General features: G+C 34.8%; 1 protein-coding gene across 1 annotated transcript in view; it reads left to right on the top strand.

Annotated features, from left to right (window-relative positions):
• AK9 (adenylate kinase 9) overlaps window positions 1-27,727 on the top strand; it is a gene marked incomplete at both ends in the record, with an annotated part of 68,974 nt that overhangs the window by 15,210 nt on the left and 26,037 nt on the right. The window contains 13 exons of the mRNA XM_084284439.1: window positions 1,186-1,325; window positions 1,409-1,589; window positions 2,057-2,201; window positions 3,213-3,335; window positions 5,169-5,302; window positions 5,919-6,079; window positions 10,077-10,187; window positions 10,606-10,667; window positions 15,208-15,309; window positions 24,450-24,656; window positions 25,580-25,707; window positions 26,578-26,790; window positions 27,368-27,634. Coding sequence (XP_084140565.1) covers window positions 1,186-1,325; window positions 1,409-1,589; window positions 2,057-2,201; window positions 3,213-3,335; window positions 5,169-5,302; window positions 5,919-6,079; window positions 10,077-10,187; window positions 10,606-10,667; window positions 15,208-15,309; window positions 24,450-24,656; window positions 25,580-25,707; window positions 26,578-26,790; window positions 27,368-27,634 — 1,974 coding nt within the window. The remainder of the gene's footprint in view (window positions 1-1,185; window positions 1,326-1,408; window positions 1,590-2,056; window positions 2,202-3,212; window positions 3,336-5,168; window positions 5,303-5,918; window positions 6,080-10,076; window positions 10,188-10,605; window positions 10,668-15,207; window positions 15,310-24,449; window positions 24,657-25,579; window positions 25,708-26,577; window positions 26,791-27,367; window positions 27,635-27,727) is intronic.

Raw genomic sequence — 27,727 nt, 5'->3', positions numbered from 1 at the left:
TATACCTATTATTTATTTAGTCTATATGTTTGTGTTATTCTGTGTGTAAGCTTTTAGCATGTGCAGTGTTTGGATCAAGGAATTCTGCAGCTTAACTGGACGTTATATACAGAATTTCTTCCCTTTGTGTTATACCTGCCACCTTTTAGTCCTCTAGCTGCTAACATGGAAAAGTCAGTGAATAGTTTTGTGTTTTTTACATGCCTCCTAATAACTCATGATTTCAGACTTCCATAGAGTTTTTATGTAGCTGTCTCTTTCCTGAACTGAAGAGTTTCTATCTACTTAATCTCATTTCTTGTTGCATGGAAACCATTTTGTGTCATTGATCCATCACATCACATTTTTCTGAAACTTATTCTACAGCATACTTTCTGAGATTAGTGTAGCAGAATGCACACAGCAGTAAAAAAAGAGGGCAGTATTTATACAATTTAAAAACTTATCTAAACGTTTTACTCTCTCTTTGCTAACTATTTCTGATATTCAGTTCATTTTTATGACTGCTGTTGGACATTGCCCAAATATTTTAAACTCCAAGATCTGCTCCAGAGTAGTAAGAGTCAATGACATTTCATCATTTTATATGTAAAATTGCTATTTTAATGCCCAGCTTTCTAGATCCTGAAGCTTGTTCTGCAGTTCTTCATAGTTAGCACTTGTCTGTACTATTTTGGGTAATTTAGAGTCACCTTAAACCTTAGAATTCATCCAGTATTCATGTTCTGTAAAGGTCTATTAAACTTATTCCTGTCATATGACATTTCTGCATGCCTGAAAGAAATATTTTGGCCTTGCTATTCCCCCTCCCAGATCTTGGTCCTTTCTTCATCCCTTTTAGAAGAAATCTCGTTCACTTTCAGTCTTCTTCATTAACTGGATAACTTGTACCTATTTATTTTACATATTTTAACTTCTGAAAATAATTAGTGAAGCCTACAGGAACTATTTCAAGTGCTCTTTTTATTAAATAAAATTGAAAACCTAAATAGTTTCTCCTTAAATTGTACTACAATACTGAAATATATATGTATTTTTAAATATTTTCAAATTCATGATTTGATTTTCTTTTTAGGTTTGCTTGTTTTCCAACAAAATATTTCAGAAGGCTAATTTATATAGAACAAGGTATATGTAGCTTCAGACAAGAATTACGTGTGCCATTATTGTTGTTTTAATAAACAGGATGAACTTTTCCGTGCTCTGTCATCATTCAAACAAATAGCACCCAGATACCGATGGCGTAGAAGCAGATGGGGACAAGCATGTCCTGTGGCTTTAAAGGAGGGTGATATTGTAATGGGAGACCCAGAACTGGCTGTCAGGTTAGTGGATTTTGGCACTTCTTATTTGTATTTCTGTTTTATAAGACAACTGTCTAAATTGTTAGCTTATCTTCTGTTTTAAGTTTTCTAGGTAAAATGTATATACTGTCATCCCCAGAGGCACTGAAAAAATTCATGTTGAATCCACGGCCTTACCTGTTACCACCAATGCCAATTCCTCCTTGTAAAGTACTAGTATTTGGCCCTCCGTTTTCTGGAAGAACAACTATTTGTAAGCTAATTGCAAACAAATATAAAGGAAAGGTAGGTTAATAAATACCTTATATAATACGAGTGTTAGCTGAGGCTTGGAAGTCAGTTAAAAACATTCTTATTTCTGTTGTATCATTAACATATATATTGCAAATATTAACAAACATACTGCAAGCATACATACTATGCAAAAATAGTAGTTAAGTGAAATTCATTTACAAAAGTAGCTAACTTCCAAAAACCGCTCTTTTACTTCTCCTCTATGTGAGACAAATATTTGCGTCAGTTATTTGTCTTAGCATAAAAATATTTTGACTATCTGTTGCACCTAAGCTAATTAGATGTAATCACAAATTAGAAAGTATTTTAGACACACACACAAAGAACTCACTGAATTATATGTATTTTTTTCTGAAATTTGCAGAACTTTTCCAAATTTATTTCACTGTGTAGCTGTTAGATCTGGTGCTATATGTCTATTCTTCATTAATTATGATTTTTTCATGTACTTTCATTAGGTTCTTGATATGACGGAACTCATTCAGCTCCACATAGAAGAATCAAGAGAACAAAACATTGAGCAAGTGCGAAGGGATACAGTAGAAAAGGCTATAAAAGCAGTGAAAGATAGGTTGGAATCAGAAAAACAGTTGAAAGAGCCAGGTGATTAAGATGTTCTGTGGTCTTTGAAGTTATCGTTGCTTTAGGTTATCTAAAGGAAACAATTGTTGTCACTGAGAAATGCTCTAAGTTACTCACAAAATATTACAGAAGTTGTTGTGTCTACTGTGTATGTTATATAAATCAAAAGAACATTAAGTGAATGGAATCTAAGTAGAGCTCAATATTTTGGTATTATATATAAATATTCAGAAGTTGAGAATCATATTACAAGAAAGTTTTCTGAACTCCTTTTGAAAGAAGAAGTTGATTCCAATTCATACTGGTTAGAATCTTTCCCTTTGAGTTTCTTTCTGAAAAGTTAAATCTTTTCAAAACTGATTTTTTTTTTTCAAGAAAGCAGCTAGTCTGCTACACTTGTGTAAATTCACGAACTACAGATGCTCCACCTTAGGGCAGCCTTCCAAATATGCTGTCTCAGATTGCACATTCACAAGATTCTGCATATCTGGCCATATCTAGACTTCTTCAGCTGCCTAAGTTTCTGCAGCTTGATGAAGTCTGGAAATATTTTGAATTAAAATAACATGTTCTTTTAACATCTTTAAACAAAAAGTGCTAGTCTTTTAATGCACTCGGATGACATCTAGCTCAAACAGAACCACACTGTTCTGTTTTGGGGATCAGGTGTGGGGGTAAGAAACCTGTTGAAATGAAGAAGTGTTCAGAATGTATGTATTTTTTACTCTTTTCTGTGTTTTGTCATAATTATGATCTTTCTCTTAAAGAGAAAAACAAGCATATAGACAAATGATACTACTAGAGAGCTGTTTGTGTCTCTGACGGGTACAAGTCTTGTCCATTGCCAGGGCTTGAAAAGTGCTTACAGTTCCTAGAAGGTTGTTTGGGGGCTTTCACAGACTGGGAGGCTGGAGTTCATGAAGGGAAAGCTGGCATGTTTTAGTCAAATGGATTTAGTGGTGAAGTATTTGTATAAAATGATTTTCTACTTATCTGTTTTTTCATGACTTTATTATGATTTCATAACTATAGGAGACTTGAAGGAACTTAGTAGTATCGAGGAAGTAGATGATTCTGAAGAAACCACTGAAATGGGAGAAGAAATAAACTTGGAAGAAGAGGGTAGTGAGGTAAAATCTGACATCATCCAAGAAGGTAAAAAGCAAATCTTAGCTACTCTAAGCATGGTACTCCATGCCTTCACTGTGTCTTGGACATTAAAAAGTGAAAGATAATCTTTTTTTCTTATTTACACTTGTAGGACTATCTTAATTTTTTTTCTGTTGCTGATACTATGATTTTAAGAAACAAAATGAAATGGTTAATTTTGTAATTGAAAATATATCTAGGTTAGTTAACTCATTAATACCATTTTACGATACAGGGAAAAAAATCCCACTGATTTTTGTAGGAGCTAAATTTGGTGTTTCAATTACACTTTGTGTTTTTATAGCATAAGCTCATTTCAGAAAATTTTCATAGATAAGGGAACAAGTGTACATTCACACACACACACACAAAAATAACTGAAGAAAGAAAGGATCTAAATTCAATAATGAGATTTTTTTGCCACTTGAATATGAGAAACTTAAAAGCATGCTGTGTTTTAATTAGTTGAAATAAACAAATAAGCAAAATGAAAATAGTTTCATGATTTTTTTCATTTTTCATGATAATTAAAATAAACAAATGAAAACAGTTTGTAAGCCTGACGTGGTTTACAAATACTAGGATTTATTCTCATACAGAACAGACTGACATTTTGTCGTAAGTGATGAAAATGGATTATTAGGTGTATACAGTTAATAATGGACATTATTAAATATATTTATAAGGATCTAAAATGGAAATGAAATAAACATGGAAAGTGAAGTAGTTTTTACAAGTTCCTTTGCCTTTTTGAAAGGAAAACAATTGTTCCTTCAGTCATGATCTTCCTTTCAAGGTGTTCTTTAATAGCAAAAGGTATTAAAGAGATCGCTGAAGAAATAGCATTTTCTGAATGTGGGGAAATAGAATATAGTGTCTGTAGCTACAATAAGTGTAAAGTCTATTTATAGTTTTTTCCGTTTGGTTGTGGGTTTTGTTTGCTTTTTTGTTTTCAGAATAGAAACACTTAGAAAGCTATTATCTCTTTCCCATGGAGCTTGTAATTTGTGGGGAAAAAAAAAAAAAGAAGAAAAAAAACACAGCAACTAGTAATGTGTATATTTGTGCATGTAAAAATATCAATACAATCACTGAAAAATATTGGCATAATTAAAGAAAGCAAATACGACATTTTTGCTGATTATACTCCTCACATAATAGTACTGCAGTTACTAAGAACAGTTCTTTACCAAACTATGCTATAATTTAATCAAATTAGTATGTAAATTGTGAAGTAACTCTGAATGTTTTCTTAAAAAATTCGTAAGTAATTACAGTTCATTGTATCAGTAATTATTAACATAATATGAATCTAATGTGAGTATTTTGTATATATTAGGGAATGCAGGCTTCTTGATTATTGATGATACACTGTCTTGAATTACACATTGTATTAATTTTTAAATTAATCTGATCAACCTTTGGATTTAAGAATCAAAGAGAAATCGAATCAAAGAGAAATCAATCAAAGGAAATTCTCAGATGCCGCAGCTGCCTGATATTTCTAGTATACTAAATGTTGTTCCATTCATATTGAAAGAATACTTCATTTAGCAGTAGAATACACTGTAGAGTTAAAAGTTTTTGGATTTCTTTTTTGAATAAGAGAACAGCAAATCAAGATCCTAAAACTTAAATTTTAAGATATTCCTCGGAAATGCATTCAGAGGGAGTGCTATTTGATTCTTTTTCAATATCATTGTGTAATATTGTTTAAAATGACTGCTACACTGTACTTATACAGTGGCTTAATTTAGTTGGCAAGCAGTTGCTCCTGATTAGAGGAAACACGTATTTTAGGAATTTGTGATGTCCTTAAAATAAAATCTATATTGTTAGAAATGTCAGAGATAACTGCTGACCACCCAGAAGTTCAAGCGATGGTAGAAGAAGCTGTAAAAAGTGCATCAGAATCTGAAGTTATATTGTCACCTGAAATATATGCTGAAACACTGGAGAGAGCTATTGCAGAGGTAAACCTACAAGTATTGCATAGCAAAGCGCTTTCTTTCTAAGAGCAGCCTCTAACAGTTCATACATTATTGATACGTATATTCTTAATTTTACAATTTGAAAGATCAGTCTAGTTCATATCACACAGCCTGAAAGTTTACATATGATTGATGATAGACTGAGCAAGATCATGAAAGACAAATCTATTGAAGGTTGATACGAACTGTTACAGACAAGGAGAAATATCTTGAAGAAGTACATTGTTACACTCTTAGTCACTGTTAAAGAATTGTATTTGGAAGTTTATCCAAGAATCATGAACTGCTTTAAATTTATGCACTGTTTTGTAAATCTTGAACCTGGAATATAAATTGTTTATAGGCAGCCCTAAAAATTACTGACATATTCATCTCTCTTTGTTCAAAATGTTTTTATTGCATTCAGATATGTAAAGTTATAAATGTCTTAATTTTTATTAACATGAAATGATATTAGGGAAAGAGTGATAACATTTAGAAAATCATTTTGTATCGTACAGTCTTTTTAAACATATCACAAGCTGTGTTAGTCTTATTATGTTAATGAACATAAATGTTAATGTTAATTAACCTTACGTTAATGAACATTTCATAACAGCTCACGAAGCAGAACAAAGACAGGTATCCTGGTGCTGCAGAAAAAGGAGGATGGGTAGTGGATAATTACCCTTTGTCAGAAGATCACTGGTCAGCTTTATCAGAAAAAGGACTTTTACCTGACACTGTTGTCTGTCTGCAGGATACAGAAAAAGATGGTTAGTAAATACACACTAGTGGAACTTAAACTTTTCTATTTTCTGTGTTGAAAATAGATATCTGTAGATAAAGCACACCTGCAAGAAAACCCAGCAGTTATGTTCTATTTACAAATTTTGGGAGTCTGTAGAAAGTGAACAGAGAAGGAAGTATTTAGTGGATCAACAAGGGTACTCTAAATTTCTTATAGTTTAGATTAAGGGAATTAAGAAAACTGAAAAGAGGAATGCTTTACAAAGCAGTAAATGCCTTCTATTTACAAACCTATTTACATTCTCCTCCTACTTACAATCAGTAATACTAGTAAATAACACTGGACTCCTGCAGACTTTGTCTTGCAGACTCTGTATTCCATGTCTGGCTGACCACTAGCTTCTAATGTGGCTCTTAGTCAAATTTCCCTGCCTGTGCATTGGTTTCCCTGCTTGCAAAATCAGATTATAACTTATGAACTTTCTCTGCTTAAGAGAAAAGTGGGGAGTACCTATATGCAGATGTACCTTGTTCCCCATCCTGAGGACAAAGAAATTTAAGGAACTATTTGGCTAGGTTGATACAATAGCTTAATATCAGTGAATGCAGAGGGAAGGGATTTTTACTTCAGGCTTTCAAACAAGAAGGAAGGTTGGTACCAGGTATGGAAAAATGAAACAGATTCATACATTGTTAACAGTTTTGCTTGCCAAATCATGTCTTAATCGATTGATTGATTCATACCACACAGCAGGTTTCATTGTCCTGTGACAATCATATATAATCATTATTTGCTCAACCCAGTTTCTTATCAAAATGTTTTTCAGTAGTAGAAACTGCCCCTCAATAAAGGAACGTCTATTAACACTTAGTTCAAAAAAACCTCAGTAACTGATATTAAAATCAGTCAAAATCCCTCGTCCTTGAATATAAAAACAAACATTGCTTACATAGTTTATGTAGAGCAGCTTTCCTATTTAAAAAAAAAGGCTTTTCAGAAGCATGTCATCTTGATCAGATCATCCTTACAGCTCAGCTAAGTACCCAAACTACTTGGTTATATGACTTTGTGAAATTTTTTAACTTTTAAACATCTTAACAAAAAGTAAAATGTGGCTGGAGCTTGTATACATACTTAAAGCGGGATGAAGATTTCTATGAGAAATTTCTAGATCCACTGCTTGTCAAAAAATCATATTTGTTGTTCCTGTCACTTAAGAAGAGCTCATCTTGGGTAGTCCCAGAAAGAACTTAAGGATACATTGCATTTCCATGCCTGATCTTTGCCTCCCAGAAATTTCAAGAATATTAAAATGGTCACGAACCTAGTTTCTGGAATGCTGTGCATTGTCATTTCTTCCCACCACAAAAAACACCTTAATGCATGTAGTTGGTATGTAGCAATGTGATGTTAATATGGTGTCTTGTTTACAATAATAAACACAACAATACTGTGATATATTAACATAGTGTACATTAGTTAATACTAAATAATAGACAGCAGGAGTCAAGTTCTAGCCTTTTCTGCAGGGAAAGGACTGAGGTAGGGGTAGATGCTTTCAGAACTATGCTAAATTCTGACAAGTGAAGAACAAGTTAAGAAATTAGTGAATTAACTGAATAAAGAAAAGGTTGTCTAGTCTATAATCTTTATTATAGATCAGCCACTTTAGGAATAGATAATTCTTCATGGGAACCATGTTGAAACTCACCAATAATAATTTCCCCCTTTTTTTCGTTGTGGAAGGGAAGAACTTGAAGTCCATAACAGAGGTTTTCAAATGAAGACCGCTCTAGGGTCTGCAATGCACACCTTTCTGCCACTACCACTAGTTTTCAAAACTTATCTCTGGATCGCTTGTTCTGATCTGGACAATCTGTTTTATCCTCTTGGTAGCCATCTCTTCCATGCAATTACCTTCTGTTTTTATAGTCCGATAGTTGGAAGATTCTTTAAAGCCTAAACCTAAGTCTTCCCACCTAGAAGTGAGACAGATCTTCATGAAATTTAGATTTTATGCTCACAACACCAGTGTAACCTCTATTTGAACTAACGCTGTCATAATCTTTATATTACATAGGAATAAAGACTTCTTTTTTAATTGCACTCCATTTGGTCCTAAGTTTAAGTAGAGTTCAAGCTTAGAAGGAAATCACCATTCCCATTTTTAATGTTTTTGAGATGATAATAAGACTGTACACTAATTTTATCCCTGCTACTGTATCAGATTTTCATATGAATGAATGTCTATATTTTTTTTTTTCCCTGAGTTTCACTCAGGTGGGAGAAAATGAACTAGCTTACTTTAAATGATAAAATATATATTTTTACTGTCTCAGCTTGAAACCAGTCCTGTGCAAATTGAATGCAAGACATAGTATTTGTACTGCAAGGGAAATATAATGCTGGCATTGAGATTTTCATAACAGACTTTAAATTGCAGTTAAACAGGACACTTCAAGAACATTGTTCTTTTAACCAGAATCAGATCAGCTACCTACAAACCTGCTCCGTTAGCAAATTCATTTCTGGTTAATACTAGTGGTTGATATTCTCAGGTCAGCCACTTGGAAATCAGCTAATTTATTATCTGTTATTATAAATGCTTATAAGTCATTTGCTCAATTTGATCAAGTGATACTGAAATCGTTTATGAAATGTAATAATATTGATCCTTTAAGTGAGAAACAACACGTGATGGTATATAAGGAAGAAAGAATGGTTGAAATTGTAGTATCATAGATAGTATACTAATTGTGTTTCCTCTAGATGTTCTCCATAGGTTGATTCAGTAATTAAAGCTGCTTCACTATTGTTCAATGTAATTTGGATTCTGAATAATTAATTAAATTAATGCTGTTTGGCATTGCTGTTTTTCATAACACTGTGAGAAGACACAAAGTCGGGGAAGTACATATCTGGGCCACCAGACAAAGCCACTGAAAACTCACAACCTTTTTGCAAAAGAATATCCAGACAGAATTATCTAAATATCAGTTCACAAACCACATAAAAAAAAATCCCGTTACTCACCCTCCATTTTTCAGAATTATATATATTAATTAAGAGAATCTATTTCAAATATGTACCATTCACACAAAATTATCATCTATTTCAAATTGACACAGGCTCGATGTTCTTAAAAGTTAAATAACGTGTGCTTGAGTTTACTTAAAAATAAATTTTATGTGAGTTGACAATAGTGACCACATGAGATTTGGGAGGAATAAGTATCGATAAGGTGAGGTGAAGGAGGCAAGTCCATAATGTCTGCTAGAAGGCTTGTTTGCAAGTGTAACTTTTTGTTTATGGCTGTTTCCTTGAACTTAGCAATTTTATTTTTTTTTTATGTTATTCCTTTTTTTCCCCCTTTGGACAATTTATTTATTACTGAACTCTTTATTTGATTCCCATATTTCTGTCTCTAAATAATAACGTGGTACTAGAGTTTACATAGCATTTTGAGTCACTACTTTGTAAGCTATTCCTTGAAGTAGCCTGAACTAGCATGGTTCAACTGTTGGAAATAGATTTCAGCCACACGGCCATGTATCATAAATCTATTTGCCAAAGTAAATAAATCAGTTGAAATTCCTAGTAGGAACAGTGTATTTCTTCCTTTCTGTCAACCAGCTGTAGCAGTACAGATATGCACAGGCTTTAAATTTTTATTTGAATGTTTTTCATTTGTTCTTTCATAGTTTTCTTTGTGCGCATCCAAACAAAATAAATGCCAGAGAAATGCATGATACATAGAAATATAAGATAAATCATTTCAGTGTTCTCTCTCCTTATAGCCTTCATCATAGCCTTCCAATATCCCAGTGTCAGTTTATTAGGTACTTGAAGTTGAAAACAAAGCTCTAAAACATTATAATAACATTTCAGTGGTATATATGCCTTTTCTGGGCTTTAAAAAGAAATAGGAAAATTGTTTATTATTTGTTAAATAATTTTCCTAACTCAGCTTTAGTTTTATACAGCTGCACAAAACTAATTACTGTTGTATAATTGTACTGCAGGCAGCTGTATACTACGCAGAACATACTTAGCAAATAAAGATGAAATTAATTCAAAGATATTGAGAAGACTAGAAGATGAAGCATTAGAAAAGAAAGAAGCAGCAGAAGCAGCAAGGTAAATTATACTAAATATTTAAACATATAAAGTGCTCACAAGAAAATTCTATCCTTACTTTGAGTTAAACGTTATCAGTGCATTTATCAATCAACAGAAATTTAATAAAAAAGCACATTAAGCTTTGACCTGATGGATATAAAATAACCCAGTATGTGTTAACTTCAAGGGTTATCTTATTTAGATTGATACGTGTGGTGGCAGAAGATTATCTTGCTAAACGCATTTTCATTAGCCTTCTACCAGCCCAGCATTTTGAGACAATGATACAAGTATGATACAATGATACATGTATGAACCAAATTATATTTCAATTCTGAACAGTATTTTTCCACATATTTACTTCCATTTAATAATTTGCAATTTGCTATGTTCATATTTATATAAGTCTTTAAGATGAATTATCTTTTACTCACAGAAGAGAAATGCAAGAGACACTAGAAGAAGAACAGCAGTCTCAGGAAGCTGCTGAGGAGAAAGGTGAAAGTATGTATCATTCAACCTTTATTTTATCCATGTATGTGTTTCAAATGATTTAGGAATTTGGTGTTTATGCAGATTTTACAGTTTTGAATTTCTTTTTACATTCGACATTTAGAAAAATGACTTCAAATTACTGTATTTGCTTCCTTCACTGATTCAGGCCTGTATTTCTATGTGGCATTCTTAATGGATGTTGCAGAATAAAGATGTTTATTAAATCAGCCAGCACAGTTATGGTTTTCAATAAATCTGAAGGGCAGAACTCTTTATTTCCTCTCTAGTAACTTTTCTAAGTGGGTTGGTAACTGTATTGAAACTTCATACTCATGAAAAAATCTGTATCCCCCTCATAAATTAGAAATTTTTGTTAGAATTTAGCCAATGGCTAATCAGAAAATTGCAAGACTGTCTGAAGATGTGTTTTCCTCCAAGAAGCTCAGCCTGAAACAATTAAAGGGGAATGGAAATCACTTCAGGAGTGGCACTGTTAACATGTGTTAAGGATTGCTGAATACAGTAGCAACGTATATGACAAATTGATGAATCCTATATGCCATTAGAGGCAAGGCTGCTGCAGCTCTGTGTCCCCAGGTCCAGCCAGTAACAAGTCTGAGCATTTATTCCCAATTTTCCTTTCATCCTCTTCTCCCTCTATTATCTACACTTGTTCCTCTACAGTCCACTTTGATCCCTTCTTCTCCTTGCCTTTGGTCCTTTTCTGAAATGCCTCCCATAATATTGAGTCTCTCGCAGTCCCAAACTGCTTTTCCTGGCATCTCTTAATGAGTCTCATGCCCTCATAGGCAGGGAGAGCCACCCTGGTTGACTCCTCTTCCAATGGCCCCAAGAGGAACCAAGTCAGGGTTATCTTTGTTCTGATTAAATAATCGGGATTCAAAAAAAAAAAAAAAAAAAGAAATGAGAATATAATTGTCCTGGTTTTGAGGGCAGGCTAACTGTCACAAACCAGTTGGAATTTTGCACCTCAGACAATTCTATCAGTTGGGTCAAGATTTAAAATTAATTCTGGTTAGTTTCAACATTTTTGAATCTCAGTGGTCAAAAAAATTGTAAGGTTGAACCTTCCTTTTTACCTTCTTCAATCACTGCCTACTTTCTTAGAAGACTGTTGCTGTCTGATTTAAATCTTCTGTCAGGATGAAGTACCATGCACAAGTATCTCTTTCTACATTAAGAACCAGGTTGGGGACTTCAGGGGATTTGCTTCTGCTACAGGGTATGTAGGTAGCTCAATGGCAGCCTAAATTATACCCTACAGCTTGGATCAGAAATTAAAAATTGACATACATGCTGATATTCTTTTTTTTTTTTTTTTTTTTTTTTCTTTTTTTCCCTCACAGCTATAGGGGTTAGACTTCCATTTCTATCTTACTTTCAGGTATAATATACTAGTTTCTGTCAAAAGATATTGTGGCCAAGCTTATGTTCTTTTTTGTCAATATGCCTTATACACTCTTTCATTATCCAGTGTGGTATTTATTTTATCTATCTATAAAAAGGAGTAAGACATAAAGGTAGTATAGGATACACTGAATTTGGTAACTTGTTTTTAATTTTTTATTAGGTAACGTTTTACCTTTCCTTGACAAATATTCTAGCTTTGTTCTTTCAATTAAATTTTCAATTTTCAAATAAAACAGATAGCTCTTCTCCAAAGTGAGTGGGTTCTAAAATATTAAATATAAAGTGTTCTACAGACATACTATATTCTTTCTCTCAAACTACAAAGTTCATCTTAATTTTGAATATATAATTCATTTTTATCTGAGTACATCAAAACAACGATTATTAATGACAGAAGAAATAATGTCACACACACACTTGTGCTATTAACACGTGATAAGTCCTTGTTCAGGGAAATCGTGTTTTCCTACGCCTACATTTGGTTTCAATAATCAAACACTGACTCACCAAAAACACTTCAGTCATGCTGCTCTTAGCTTGACATCTGTTTTATTTCACATGTAGTGCCATCAGCACACTGACTGCAGCTTTTTTGCCATGTGACGTCTTTACAAAAATATAAATTGATTATATGTTCACAGTGCTTTTTTTATAGCAGTTATGATAGTAAAATGGGAACTCAAAAACCAAAACAAACAAACAAAAAAAAACACAGAAAAACACTGCAGAGCCCCAGTCATGCTCTTTTGATGTGTCATATAAATAAGTTGCATTTCAGTAACTGCAATCTTTGTTACCTCAGTGTTGAATTAAATGGGAATTGCTTCAGGACTGAACATATTCAAATTTATAATATTATCTGTGTTTAAAAGGAAAAAAATATTCTAGTAATGAGCAATGTACTTTCATGTCTCCTAATGAAATTTAAAGTACATAGGGAAATTTTTTGGCTGAATTTATCAAAAATATTTAATTAGGTTAGGAAGCTAAGTCCAATGCTGAAAATGTCTGGTGAAGGTATGCCAAAAAAATTTACATAGGACCTCTTGTAGTGTCTAGCTGCAAATTATAGCCCCATATCTTTTTCAGGTTTCTTATTCCAGCTTAAATTATTTTTAAGAGTTTTTTTTTTTAATTGTCTTTAAGTATTTTTTAGCAGTTTTGCATGAGTATGGATTTATTTATACCATATGACAGCTATATAACTTCATGAGAATATAGAAGAGTTATACAGCTTCAGGTAGATCTGGGTGATCATTCCAATACTCTTGAGATAAAATCTGGCATTGTCTTGGATGGAATTGATCTTGTCCACTGGAGCAAGCAGCTGTCATGGTTTAAGACTATCTTCTGTCCTTTATTTGTCAGCCCTGCTTTTCTGCCAGAGATTATCCCTTCCTTAGAGCAAATTGGACAGGAACAAATGCATGTGTATGCCTCAGTTGCTGTATCTCAGTGGGGTGTGTAACTACAATCCCATCTTCTTGTTTGTTTGTTTTTTCTACCTCTACGTGGAAGCTTTTCAGTGAAAACAGAAATTGAAGAAAGAAAGTTTATTAATCTGCAGACAGGGGAATAGCAAATTACTCGTACCACAACCTTCAAAGCAAGCTGTAGTGATATTATCTTCTCAGGAATGGTTTGTTCAGTCTTTGAGCATTATTGCATGGTCTTCAAAGCCACTTTCTGGTCTCCTTCATAAGCCAGACACAATAATTACTTTCTAATGCCCATAATCACAGCTTTTTAGGCAGAAGAATTCCAGACTTTCAAACAGAAAGGTTTTGAACAGCTTATCAGTTAAATAACAAATATCTTCAATTTTGAAAGTTTTTGGCCTTTTATTCAAAGAAGAAAAAAAGGCTAAGGGATATTGGTTTAGTACAACTATGCATCTCTTCTCAGCAAAAAGAATGAAAGCCTACGATTTGAGAAAAGCTCGTCAGCTTCTGCACATCTATAAGAAAAATCTTCTCTGTTTGCTTTGTTTAAAGTCTGTATGTCTTTCTTGTTCCCATACAGCACCAATCTTGTAAATGAAATCTCTGAAGTACTCAGGCACACTGTGAAAATCAGGCATGCTCAGCTTCTCTGCCACAGCTATTTCCAATACCTTAAGGACTGTCTGTGATTTTGTTATGTATGCATGTGAGGGTTTGCACAATGGCAGCCTTCACAAATTATATTCCATTTTGCACATATTTTTCTGCATGTCATTCTCCTCTTTGTGCATATTACGAACTCTTGATTTCTTTAATACAGAGCATCAAAACTCATTTTGTTGGACTGCATTCCTGTGAATATCAAAAGGAAATAAAGAATTAGACTAAGTGAAGAATTTTCTTGCTTTGACACATGCTAAAGGCTGTGGGGTTTTGTCTGTTAACTATATAAGAAGATGCTTGTTTATGAGAAATTTAAATCTTCCTGATACTGCATAAATCAGAAATTCAATTTGCCAAAAAAGAGATATATGTAAAAATAAATGCCATAACTTCAGATTTTAAAATACATCCTTGTATAATATGATTTCAGTTTTGGGTAGTCATAATATGTTTAGATATGTTAATGGTGTTTTACTACTAAGGGCATAAGCAGAACAAGGCTTGTAGAAAAATGTGACCAACTCATTATTGACCAACTCATACAGTCAGAAAAATTATACCAGCCTTCAGGTACATAAGCACTTCTTCAAGTCAGAAGCATTGCCATCCAACAGGAGCTGATCTGTAGAACACTGAGTGTGTTCTTTTGCAAGGTCATGTTTTTGAGCATAGTTTGAGCACAGATCACGTAGCTTATAATGAATTTAAAATATTCTTACGTGAAACCACTGAACTAAGTACTATTCTTCTCCACTTCACAGTATTGTAGCATCTGATAGATAGTCTGCCTTTCTGCACAGATCAAATAGCTGATTGTAGGCTGTTTTGTTCAGTATGCAATACCTAAGCATCAAAGGAACAAACACCTTTTTTGCTGGTGATTAAATGTAAGTTTTGCAGCGTGATCCAAAAATATCTTTATTTCTCTAGTGCCTCAATCAACCATCAATGGGTATGCTAAAGTCACTAACGAACATAAATTAATAAAGTTACTTCTGTGCCTACAGAATTTGAGGACAATGATGAGCAGCTTCCACCTGAAACTGAACAAGTGTCTCAGGAACAGTCCGGTGATTCTGCTGGTCATAATGAAGAATCTAATCATACAGGTTGGCCTTGTAGCATATATAATCTCTCTTTCTTACTTGTTTGTATCCTTTTCTGCAAGTTTTTACTAAATGAGCTGTAAATAAGAAAATTTACAATAAGAAAAAAGAAATTTATAATGGAATAGTCAAGTTCAAGTTATTTTAACATTTATAAATGCAATTAAAGGCATGTAGTGAATTCCTGTTAAAAATAATTCCAGTCAGCATGGGTTTATGAAAGGCAGGTCCTGCTTGACGAACCTGATCTCCTTCTATGACAAAGTGACGCGCTGGGTGGATGAGGGAAAGGCTGTGGATGTGGTCTACCTTGACTTCAGCAAGGCTTTTGACACCGTCTCCCACAGCATTCTCCTCAAGAAACTGGCTGCTCTTGGCTTGGACTGGCGCACGCTTCGTTGGGTTAGAAACTGGCTGGATAGCCGGGCCCAAAGAGTCGTGGTGAATGGAGCCAAGTCCAGTTGGAGGCCAGTCACTAGTGGCCCCCCCCAGGGCTCGGTGCTGGGGCCGGTCCTCTTTAATATCTTCATCGATGATCTGGACGAGGGCATCGAGTGCACCCTCAGTAAGTTTGCAGATGACACCAAGTTAGGTGCATGTGTCAATCTGCTCGAGGGTAGGAAAGCTCTGCAGGAGGATCTGGATAGGCTGCACCGATGGGCTGAGGTCAACTGCATGAAGTTCAACAAGGCCAAGTGCCGGGTCCTGCACCTGGGGCGCAATAACCCCAAGCAGAGCTACAGGCTGGGAGATGAGTGGTTGTAGAGCTGCCAGGCAGAGAAGGACCTGGGAGTGATGGTGGATAGTCGGCTGAATATGAGCCAGCAGTGTGCTCAGGTGGCCAAGAAGGCCAACAGCATCCTGGCTTGTATCAGAAACAGTGTGACCAGCAGGGCTAGGGAGGTGATCGTCCCCCTGTACTCGGCTCTGGTGAGGCCACACCTCGAGTACTGTGTTCAGTTTTGGGCCCCTCGCTACAAGAAGGATATTGAGGTGCTTGAGCGGGTGCAGAGAAGGGCGACGAAGCTGGTGAGGGGTCTGGAGAACAAGTCCTACGAGGAGCGGCTGAGGGAGCTGGGCTTGTTCAGCCTGGAGAAGAGGAGGCTCAGGGGTGACCTTATTGCTCTTTATAGGTACCTCAAGGGAGGCTGTAGCGAGGTGGGGGTTGGCCTGTTCTCCCACGTGCCTGGTGACAGGATGAGGGGGAATGGGCTTAAGTTGAGCCAGGGGAGTTTTAGGTTAGATGTTAGGAAGAACTTCTTTACCGAAAGGGTTGTTGGACACTGGAACAGGCTGCCCAGGGAAGTGGTGGAGTCACCTTTAAAAGGCATTTAGATGTAGAGCTTAGGGATATGGTTTAGTGGGGATTGTTAGCGTTAGGTAGAGGTTGGACTCGATGATCTTGAGGTCTCTTCCAACCTAGAAATTCTGTGATTCTGTGATAATGTTCCAGGTACTATGCATTTTGAAAAACAACAAAACCCCACTATTTCCACTGCTGTGTCCAGTCTAAATACCAAATTAATAAATGTGTACAGGGATCTATAGAAACAACAAGTGAAGTGAGGCTTTCTGAAATTCCAGGTTAACTTGACCTGTCTTCAGAAACCAATTAGTGCTCTTTACAGGATGAAGTGGTAAGTGAGGGAAATCAGAAGGAACAAAAAAAAAAAAGTCAGAATGTCACTATCATGAATTGTGACCAAAGGAAAAAGAAAAAAAAAAAAAAAAAGGAGAGAGAGAGAGAGAAGGGAGCATGAGGGAATTTAAAATATATATATCAGGAAACAAACTCAGGTATTCACAAATAGCTGCATGTGATCTTAACAAATCCCAGTTCTACAGACCACTTTCAAATTAATATAAATATCCACATTAATCTGAAATTACTAATCCATTCTCTGCAGCAAGGAATCTTGGAAAAAAATAGAAATGGATGAATTTGAACTTTGGATGTAAATAATGGGAATATGTCCCGTATTCTTGCTAATCATCCATTGTCCTGTTTCATGTTTTCCCATGGAGTTGTATTTTCTTCTTTTTGGTAGAAGGCACAATTCTACAGTATGTGGCATGCCATAGAGCCATTACCTAATGAAAATAAATAAGAAATAATATCATAGCTTTCTCTCAAAAAAATATTTTGAAGGCAACTCGTCTTTAATGAGGATGGTCCTTTATAGTATTTAAAATTAACATTTTAGATTTTAACTATTAGAAGATTTAGAATATATTGAAGTCCAAGAGACAAATAAATCCAACATAAAACATTTAATGTTTTAGCAAGATGTTAAATATTCATTTTTCTGCTTTTTGCGCAACCTCAATTCTTATGCAGTGGAAAGAATCAACTTAATCTGTAGACTAAACAGTTTTTTTACCAAACACCATAATTCAGTACATACAATATAAGGTTGCCTACTAAGTGCATTTCACAGTAATTAGCTAAAAATTATTTGGCAGCATATATTTATAAGTCATAAAAAGTCTTTATTAAACAAACTACAGGATCTGTTTCAAAAAGACAAATGAAAACATGTTCATAATGAAATATGTATCAGTTTCAAGGAATGAAAGTGTCGCTGTTATCCCACATTTTGCCTGTCTGTTTATTTTGATGGTTAAACCCTTAACGAAGAAGCCATGTTAGCTTCTGTTCTCCCTGTCTCAGCTTTGGTAGGGTTTGAGGGGAGGGAAGGACTTTTTCATCTTTTTCGTTGTTGAATATGGACTGAGGGCAGAACAAGTCATATCTAATACCAGCAGAACACTGTAAAAATACATTAAAGCCTCTCCTTCCCCAGTAACTCACTTGGAGAATGTGGGGGCAGAAAGCCTTAGAGGATTGTTTGTCTCTATGGTAACTACGCTCAGTAAAAGCAAAAATGACGCAGAGCAAAAGAATATGAGAGACTGTGGTATAGACATGCCACGTGAAAGCTCCAGATTTAGGGGTGTGGGGGATTGTCTCCTATCACCTCAGTTATAAAGAAAAGAAACCGATTAAGAACAGCATGGTTAGATTGACTGACACCTACTCTGCAGGAAATGTGTTTGGATTTTTAGATCCAGTTATTTTTAAGTCATTACTGTCTTTTCAAGATATTTTTCTTGATTATGTTTCTTTCTTCAAAAATCTTTTCGCACAGTGAATCACCTCTGTAAGCACAATGTTGTAACTCATATATAATAGCAAAGGTGCAGTTGCCTTACTAAACTATTCTCCAGTATTCTGGGTCCCCAAGACCGAGTTTGAGAAAAGCCGAATGTCAGGGAGGCAATGTTTTTTATCATAACGATGTTGAAATACCAGAGCCAATACAAAATAATATTTGGGTTGCAAGGTTTTGGGGTTGTCCCTTTTCCCTAGGAATGTAATTTTTTTTTTTTTCTCTTTTGTTACTTCTCCCCTCTTTTAAACATTTCTTCAATTTGCCGCATAATCTATTAAAAACTCCCTAAGTATGCAACAATTGCTGTTGAATAAGATTCCTTAAGCAAGAAAACTCTCTGGTAGAGGTAATATGACTGAATTATGTATCTAGAGTAGAGAATCAGACCTGGAACATCAAAGTTGCTTATCATCATTTGATAAATGTAGCCTATCAGAAAAGGTACAGCATGAATTGTGAGTGTTCCTGAGATTAAGGTTCATGTGGGAAGACCTCTATTGAGTGGATTTGTTACCGTATTCAATATGCTGTCTCAGATGATGCCACAGATTCATTTAAATCCATTATTCTGCCTGTGTATTTTCAAAATTTCATGACCTACTCAGAATTGAGAAGTTTTTAAAGGGCAGGACTCTGAAAGATGCTCTGTCAAATGCTAGATCTAGACAATACACATTACCATCTTCCATACATTACTGCTTTGAATAGGTCTGCGGTTCACAAGGCAGCACATGTGATTTCTACAGTGTGAATGTGCCAGGGATAATGTGCAAAAAGCAGTTAGTGTAACTTAGTTATTACTGTATCCTTTGCTTATTTTCTTGATATCTGTGTTCCTAATGGAATCATCATTACATAATGCATTACTGCTGCCCAGATTTATACGGGTTTTACTTGGCTAGATGTCTGTCTCATTTGGAATACATCACTGTAGACTGAAACATAATTAACTGTGGCATTTATACAACATATTTTAATGTACATAAAAGGGAAGGTAGTTTCATGTTCCTATTTAGAATCACAGGAGACAGCAGTGCCATTGCTGAGGATAACTGATGCAATGAGATGAATGTTTAGCTTAGTAAAAATAAAATGTTTATAAACATTTTCAAGAAAATAATTAATTTCTAATTCAAGATTAAATTACGTGAATTCTGCATGCTGTTTCTGCTTAATTATATGCCCATTTCTGCTTTTGGACTAAAAATCACTCTAATGCAGGGAAGGTTAGCCACTGAGGTGTCAGTCTAACAATTATGTGCTGTTCAAAGCTGTAAAAAGAGGAGAGGAAATGCATTAATTATTCTTTGCTATAAAGGATCACAAAAATACTCGTCAAAATGCTTCTTTGTTAACCTATTGTTATTGAAAAGTGGCTCAAATAAAATAAAGTTTTGCCGTTCACCTTAGGGACAGCGTGTCAGGAGCTGAGAGCAGTGTACAAAACGGCCACCAGGGCAGAGGACCAGGGGCACCAGAGCAACCCTAGCCACAGGTCACCAGGTGCCTCCTCAGGGACAGGCTGATGCTGGGCCAGGACATGGGCCCACGAGTGGGCCTGGCTTGATAGAGGCTGGGGCCAGGCAGGGCAGAGCTGTGGGGAGCTGGAGCCTGGCTTTGCTGCAGCTTCAGTGGGGCAAGAGCTGATGGTCTCAGGGTGATGTGGGACCCTGGGCCTGGGCAGGGTTGGGGTACTCCAGGGGGTGGGGAACAGGAGATGGTCAGTGCTGGCAGGGCCCTCAGGTCCTGCATGCAAATTGCCATAGATGGCCAGATATATTTAATATCTGTTTATCATATATATAATAGAGGTATATGGGGATATTGAGTGAATAATAGCTTCAGCCCTGTAAATGAAAGAAGAAGAAAATTCTTAAAACATGGAAGTATCTAGGAATTTACTCTAATTCTAAAGGACTACACCTTAAGACCTAGACTTGTAAGGAGATGTAGGCATTGCAGTTCCCAGAACTTTAAAATGCCTGCCTTCATATATGGAATTTAGGGTTAGAGAAATAGGCACGAGTAGCAAACTAGGAAGGGGCTGACCTTACTAAGCTATGAAGGAATGTCAGAAAGAGGAACGTATCTGAAAGCTTGCATCTTTTTAAATTTGGCTGATGACAAAAGAATGAGAGTCACTACCTGTATTTCTTCAGCAATTAACTCACTGGAGGCAGAGCACAGACTTGATTACTTCTAGAAGACAGCACTGATACTTCCTTTGATACAATAGCTTCATAGGTAGCTTAGCCAGGCAAGTCAGAAAAAATTAGTTAGATATGTTCCCTGGCTGCCAGGTGTTCATAGCCCCTTATCCCAGCTGCTATTAACACGCCTGGATGTTGCTTTAGTAGGTAGCATGTTAGAGAAAAGTTAGGCAGCATCTCCACACTTGCTGTTATGTTCAGTCCTATTTCCTGCCGTATACTTCTGATATCTCATCAGCAAAATCCACCTACATCGTACTTGGTAATAAAATTTTTTGAGCAGGCTCTATTTTGGAAAATATAATGTGGCATTTGTGTATTTCTTCAGCAATTCACAATAGAAAAATAAGCATTCAGTTTGGGGAGGAAATAAATTAATTTTCTTAAAGAAGAAAACAATAACGGGGCAGTCTCACTCTTCATGAACCAGAAACACATTTTTTTGAGTTTTCAGGTTAGGGCAAACAAAAAACGTAAGTTACATTGCTGTAATTTCACATAGTGACTATTGGCCTGCTTTATGTCAGGGGGTAACTATAAAAATTCATCAACCAAGCAAAAAACAAAAACCACTTTTTCACTGTATTCCCTGCATTTTTAAGAAAATGGTCAAAGCTTTTAACATACAGAGCATTAAATAAGTCTTTCTGGTTTAGTAATACCTTTTTTTTTTTTTTTTTTTTTTGGCTAACCCTAATGTTGCTTGTGTCAAAGTCTGTTCCTGCTCTCAAAACAGGACAGAAACACAAGGAGGAGGGGAAAATTATGGCAAAGTAGAAAACCACTCTGTCCCCTGTTCAAGCTCTTCCATGCAGCTTCATTTCTGGCAAGAGACAAACACAGCATACAGCAAGGTTATAGTAATATCAGGCCATTACAGTCATTGCTCTCAACTTTTTTTCTGTCTGTGAGCTAAAGAGAGTGATGTCAGCCTTGTTAAACAGAATACAAAAGAAAAATGACAGGAGAAGGAAGAAAATCAGGGCTGAAAATGCTAGGAGGGCAAGGAAGGTGAACAGTAGCAACAACACACTACAGCTGCTGGAGGCTGAGGTATAGTACAGACAGGGAAGTGATGATGCTAGGCACCTCTGTACCTTCTAGCTGAGACAGAATTTCATACCAGGACTTGCAGGACCTAACAAGGTCTACATGGATATGAAATGCAGCCCTACAAACTGACGAGTTTCTCCTTCTCTGTCGCTGTGTTCTCCTACTGTCAATAAGTTTTTAATTACTTCTGGCTTTTTCGGCAAATGGATGGTGTTGGAAGCAGCTCTCTCTTTATTATTTTGCTCGCTGTGACAGATTTGGTATAGCACCATACATGAAGTTTTTGTCATGTTTGTCATGCATAGTACCTTGAATTTCTTATTTAAATCAATGCATTTTTTTCAATTTCTAACTTTTGTTTACTTTCCATGAGAAAGCGTTACGAGACAGGCTTGGACAATCTTAAAACAATTGCAATTCTGGACAACTTATTTAAGAGATTGTCTTTCCTTTCCTTTACTCATTAAACTGTGTTATTGTATGTAGACATGGCTTCATTAAAATTATTTTTTTTTTTAGTTCCTCAGTTTAAGTTTCCACAGAGGGAAGCCTTGATATATACTTTTTGTTTAATTCTATTTATTTATTCGTTTTGTATTATTATTATTATAGTACTCCTTGTCCCAGAGTATATTGTCTGGTCACATGGTATCTACATTCACCGTCTTTTTCCTTGTATACCTATGGATAACTTCTGGCCTCCAGAGAAAGGGGTTACACTTTTGCATCTCATTATTGGCAGTTCTTAAAATTACTCTATGTACATACATCTGTAATGTTTCATAGCACCAGTATTTGGGTTCAGTAGGTCATTGGTTTAAGTATAAGTCATTTCTTAAAATGCTTCTGTCTGCAGAATTAAGAGTATTCTTAAGATCCTTATAAGTGCTGAGCTGAGAAGGTGCAGAGGGAACAACAGCACACTAAGTCATACTCCAAGAACACAGTAAAACTAGGCTGCTGCTACTTGCGGGGTTTTGACAGTAGCGTAAGAGAAGCTGTTTCTGAGAATCCTGTAAATAGCACAATGACTTTCAAATATGATGCAACTACTTTATTTGTGTGGGAACCTTCAGCCCTCAATACATGCATATTCTCCCCATATTCAGTAGCATAAATGGGGGAGTTAACTGTTTCTTCTGGGACAGTGTGTGAGCACACTAATTTTATCACACTGATCCATTTTGTTGGGGAAAAAAAAAATAAAATTTATCAACAGATAACTAAATGAGAGTTAGTAGAATATAGAAGCAACTTATAAAATTGAAGAAGTGCAAAGAGATGTTCCAAGCATTATTTTGTTTTCTGTTTTTACAGTTATTGTCAATAATATAAAGAGGAGAAAAAGACTTTTTCTTTGAAATTGGAAGAAGTTCCATTATGATATTCATGATATTGTGTATTTTGAGTTCATATGTAGTGCATAATTTATGACATTATCTGTTAAACTTTATTTTTTCTTTACACATGCATGACCAAATTGTCTCTGAATATGTAACAGATCAACTCTGAGTTAATATCTGTACGTTAATAGCAATACACAGTTGAAAAGATGGATCCTTAACTTCTAATTCCCTCTTAATTCTGTCACAGATTTGGTTGTGACATTGAAAGTATTCCAGTTCTCTAAACAAAGAGATCTAAATATCAAGCTATTTAACACCCAGTTTCTGTTTCATGTTACGGCAAAAGGGTGTTAGGTGTATCTGCAGAGATTAAACCTTAGGTATTCAGGAAGCAAGACATTTCCAGTACAGATCATTTTTAAAAGGTGGATCATAATGTCAGTGTACCTGTCTTGCCTCGTTTTTTAGTTATGGTTAGAAAGGTCATTTGTAATTTGTTTAATAACTCTTATATTGCATATTTAGGATTGATCAATTTAGGATTTCAGTCTTTGATAGCACCCTCATATCCTTGATATTTACACTGAAGTGAACTTCTCTGTTTAGTCTCTTTTTTTTTTTTTTTTCCCTTCTCTGAATCTTCTGTTTTCTCAGCAATGTTGGCATGTTGATCTTTATATATCTATGTACCTCTGTTTAAGTAAATGAAAGTTTGATTTATTAACATGCATATATTGAGATCTTGTGCAGGAGAGGAAAAACACCTAGTAATGTGCATTATACTTATATTCACATAAACAGAACATACGCCACTTGAAGAAGAACAGATACCTAGCATGCAACCTGAGCAATCCACTACGTCTTTAGTAACTGAACCTGAACCAGGTTAGAACATTAATTTATTTGCAGTGTGTGCTAGTTTTCTTATTCTTTATTTCTTCCTATATTGACAAGTTCTATGTGAGGTATGACCATAGGGATTGTCTGTCAAAAACTGTTCATCATTAAATCGTTATTTTAAATTATTATATATACTGTATTTTGCTATGCATAAAAAGCCATTATATATATGTGTGCTAATTTAAATAACCACATGCAAATTTAATTAAGTAATCGAAACTGCATTCCTGGAGATGCATCAGTATATAGTACCTCAACATAATGAAGCTGGCATTTTCAAATTATCTTCTTTAACCAGTAATATAATCATTTATAATTAGAAGAGAAAAATTAAAGCATTAGGGAGAAATTATACCACCATATCTGAGGAAAATAAAAATTATCTTAAAACATGATGATACTTACTTAAATGCAAAATATTTTAGAGGAACATTGCCTTCTATATATGATTTGATTTTCAGAAATTGTGCTACCTGCATTTGAAGAGGATGATTTTCTAGATATACCAGAAATGGAAATAATTAAAACGAAGATTAACCTTTTCATGAATGACTGGCAAACAGTGGAGTCAGAAATTAAGCAATCATCTCAAGTTCAGGTTGTTGTTTTAGAGATTGCTGAGCAAACTCCAGAAAGTCTGCTTAATCAGATTGTTCTGGTTATGGAGGGTAAGTAATATTGTTTATGTGATTTACATTTACCTTACCAAGAGGGATTTTGGAGAGCTTGTATGATGAATGGGGGAGAAGTTAAACTCGGTTCTATCTTACGCACATGTAAGTAAGCTGAAAAGCACGCTAACAGCTTTCCAGACTTGGAAGAGTGGGGAATATATATATATTTGAAATACATATACAGGTATACAAATATATACAAAATAGTTCCCTAAACACTCTGATGTTGTATTTCCCTAGTCACTTTCTCTATGTTTTTGTGCCAGGATACCTGTATGAGAAATGAACAGATAATAAAGGTTCACTAATGTACAATATTCATTTATGTCAATGAGACTTTCAGTGTGTGAAATAATCTACACACCTGCATCAACTGTGTTTCAAGGCTGAATTTTTGCAGTGTTAATATTTTTATGGCAAATACACTTTCTTCACTTAAAAGCTAAAATCTCTAACAATTTTGAGTACTGGATAAATAATATTAGTAATACATTTTTCCTATAGTTACTCCAGTGCAAGTTAAACAAAGTATCTATTATGCTAGCTTTATAATCGAATAAAATTTGACTCATGATTTTTGCCAATAAACAATATGAAAGAAACTGTTGCACATAGTAATGTCACTATCTGCATGTGTTTGTATAATACTTTCATACTAGGAGATCCCATTGACAACACTACTTTACTTCAATTAAAAAAAAAAAAAGTAGCAATTTAATTTTTGGAAGAATCAATACCTTAATATATATTTATTTCATCTGTTTGAGAAGAACATTTTATTCTATGAGTAGGAGAAACGGAATATACACTTGGCATGATTTGCTTCCATATATGTGCTTACTTTTATGGACAAAGAGAATTTATTTTAACATAGCCAAATGAAAAATATTGAAACAGAAGTGAATTAACCTTTTCAGAACCTTTTAAATATCATGGTTGGGAGTTATCTGCTGAAGACTTAGATGAGGAAGCAGAAGATCTGGTTGCTGAAGTGGAAGCTGAAGAAGAAAATGAAGTTGCAGAAGAAGAAAATGAAGATGAAGAAGTAAGCATGCTGTTTTTGTCCATTTATCATCTGATTTTAGTTTATTTTCAGTTTGAGCAGTATCCCATAGAAATCAGTTTTTGCACCTGGTTTTGTGTGATCCAGTTTCAGCTGTCTTAAAGAATAAATGTAAGCACATGCTTCCAGAACAGTTTCATTGTATTCCCATGTTCTGGCTGATAGTAGTTTTATTCCAGCAGGAAGCATAAATACCCCATGCTAATAGAATCAGTGTAGCTAGTTGTTTTTGTTTGTTTGTTTGTTTGTTTTTAATGGTATAGAGGGGTTTTATAAAAAGAAGGAAATTAGAACTTTAATTTCTGTCAATCAGCAATGATTTTGTGATCTATCATGCAAGTATCAAAAGATGCAATTTAAAAGTCCTAATGTACAATCCTCTGTATCATCTCAGCTATTTATAATATTTCAATTAAATTAGAGGTTTGGCTTCAGCTTTCTTTAATTTTCATCCTATATTCAGATATGTCATTTCCCAAATTTAACAGTACAAAGTATCTATATACTGTACTGGAACAGTATTAAATAGATTTTTTTTGGAATGTCATTTTATTGGATAAATAGATTTCGTACTACCAGCTCTCACTGATTTTCCAAAGAGGTATACTTGCTTTTTAACATTTAGAAGCAACAGAAAGTGAGTTGCAGGAACACTGCAGGAAAAGATATTATCATAGATACTTCTTTACATATTTTCATAGACTTACACTCAGCTTATAAAGTGTTTTGAGAACACCATTCTCATTCAATGGTCAGATGACACATTTGATATAACTTGTTCTAATCTACTTGATCTGCTTAATCTGAGTGAACTACTTAAACAAATTTTGAAAAAATTTGTAATCTTTTCAGGATGAAGAAAAAGCTAAGGAAAAGAAAAGGCACATGGGAGATACAAAACACTTTTGTCCAGTCAGCCTGAAAGAGAATTATGTCCTTTATCCAGGACTCTCTGAACTTGCAGCTAAATATCAAGAAAAGATTTATTATTTTTCAAATCCTGAATACAGAGAGAAATTTTTGAAGAACCCTGAGGAGTATGTGGCTCACAACGAACCAATACAAGTAAGAATCTTTAACAATATTTGAAGCATATAATAACAAATTATAATCACTATTTTCCATTTCCATTTATAATTGTTTATCATTACTGATTTTTTTCTAATTAATTATTTGTATATCATGCAAGTCCCTAAAACAAATAAAACATGTTGCTTCCTTCGTAAGTTTATGGTGTACATTTGAATTAACACATTGTATTGATGATGCAGGTAAAGCAGAAAAGAGAAGATTTTAAGGGCATACAATAATCACCTGATGTAAATAGCAAATTACAAATATTATTTTTCTAAGTCTTCTTTTTTTTTTTTTATTGGAAGAAGGGTAAAACAAGTGCATATTTACCAGAATTATCTAATGGGTTTTCATTTTTACTTAGTGTCATTATCTGCTGTATATTTGTTTATATTTCTAGAGAGTGGGTTATCTGTTTGGAATGGTAGCAGAAGACCTGGAAAAATTAAAATGCAATATCTGTCTGTTTTTTAGGCAATTTTTATGATATTTCAGAACTGAAAAACAGTAGGAGGTGCACTGTGGAGTCCAAATTATTTTAAAAGATTCCATTTTTTTTTTTCTATAGGCTCCTCCCTTAAGGGTGTGCTTACTGGGGACTCATGGAGCAGGTAAAACCACTTGTGCACGATGGCTAGCAGACAAATTTGGTATTTTCCATATTCAGTTTGAAGAATATCTACAGGAACTGCTCTTACCCAAAATTAAAGAGAAAATTGGGCCTGATTTTGATGAAGAACCTGAAGAAGATGACGATAAAATGCTAATTCTATCACAGGGACAGGAAGATTTCTCTCAGACCATGACTGAAACTGAAAATGAAGAAAACAAACAGGTAACAATCTGAACTTTTTTGTGTCTGTACGCTACATAATCATTTTCAGACCAAACTAGCAATTACCTATAAAATTTTTGCTAGGTAAAAAGT

This window comes from Netta rufina (assembly GCF_964035555.1).
Source record: "Netta rufina genome assembly, chromosome: 3".
NCBI classification, from domain to species: Eukaryota; Metazoa; Chordata; class Aves; order Anseriformes; family Anatidae; genus Netta; species Netta rufina.
The sequence above is the reverse complement of the archived record's forward strand: the minus strand, read 5'-3'. Positions and strand labels throughout refer to the sequence as shown.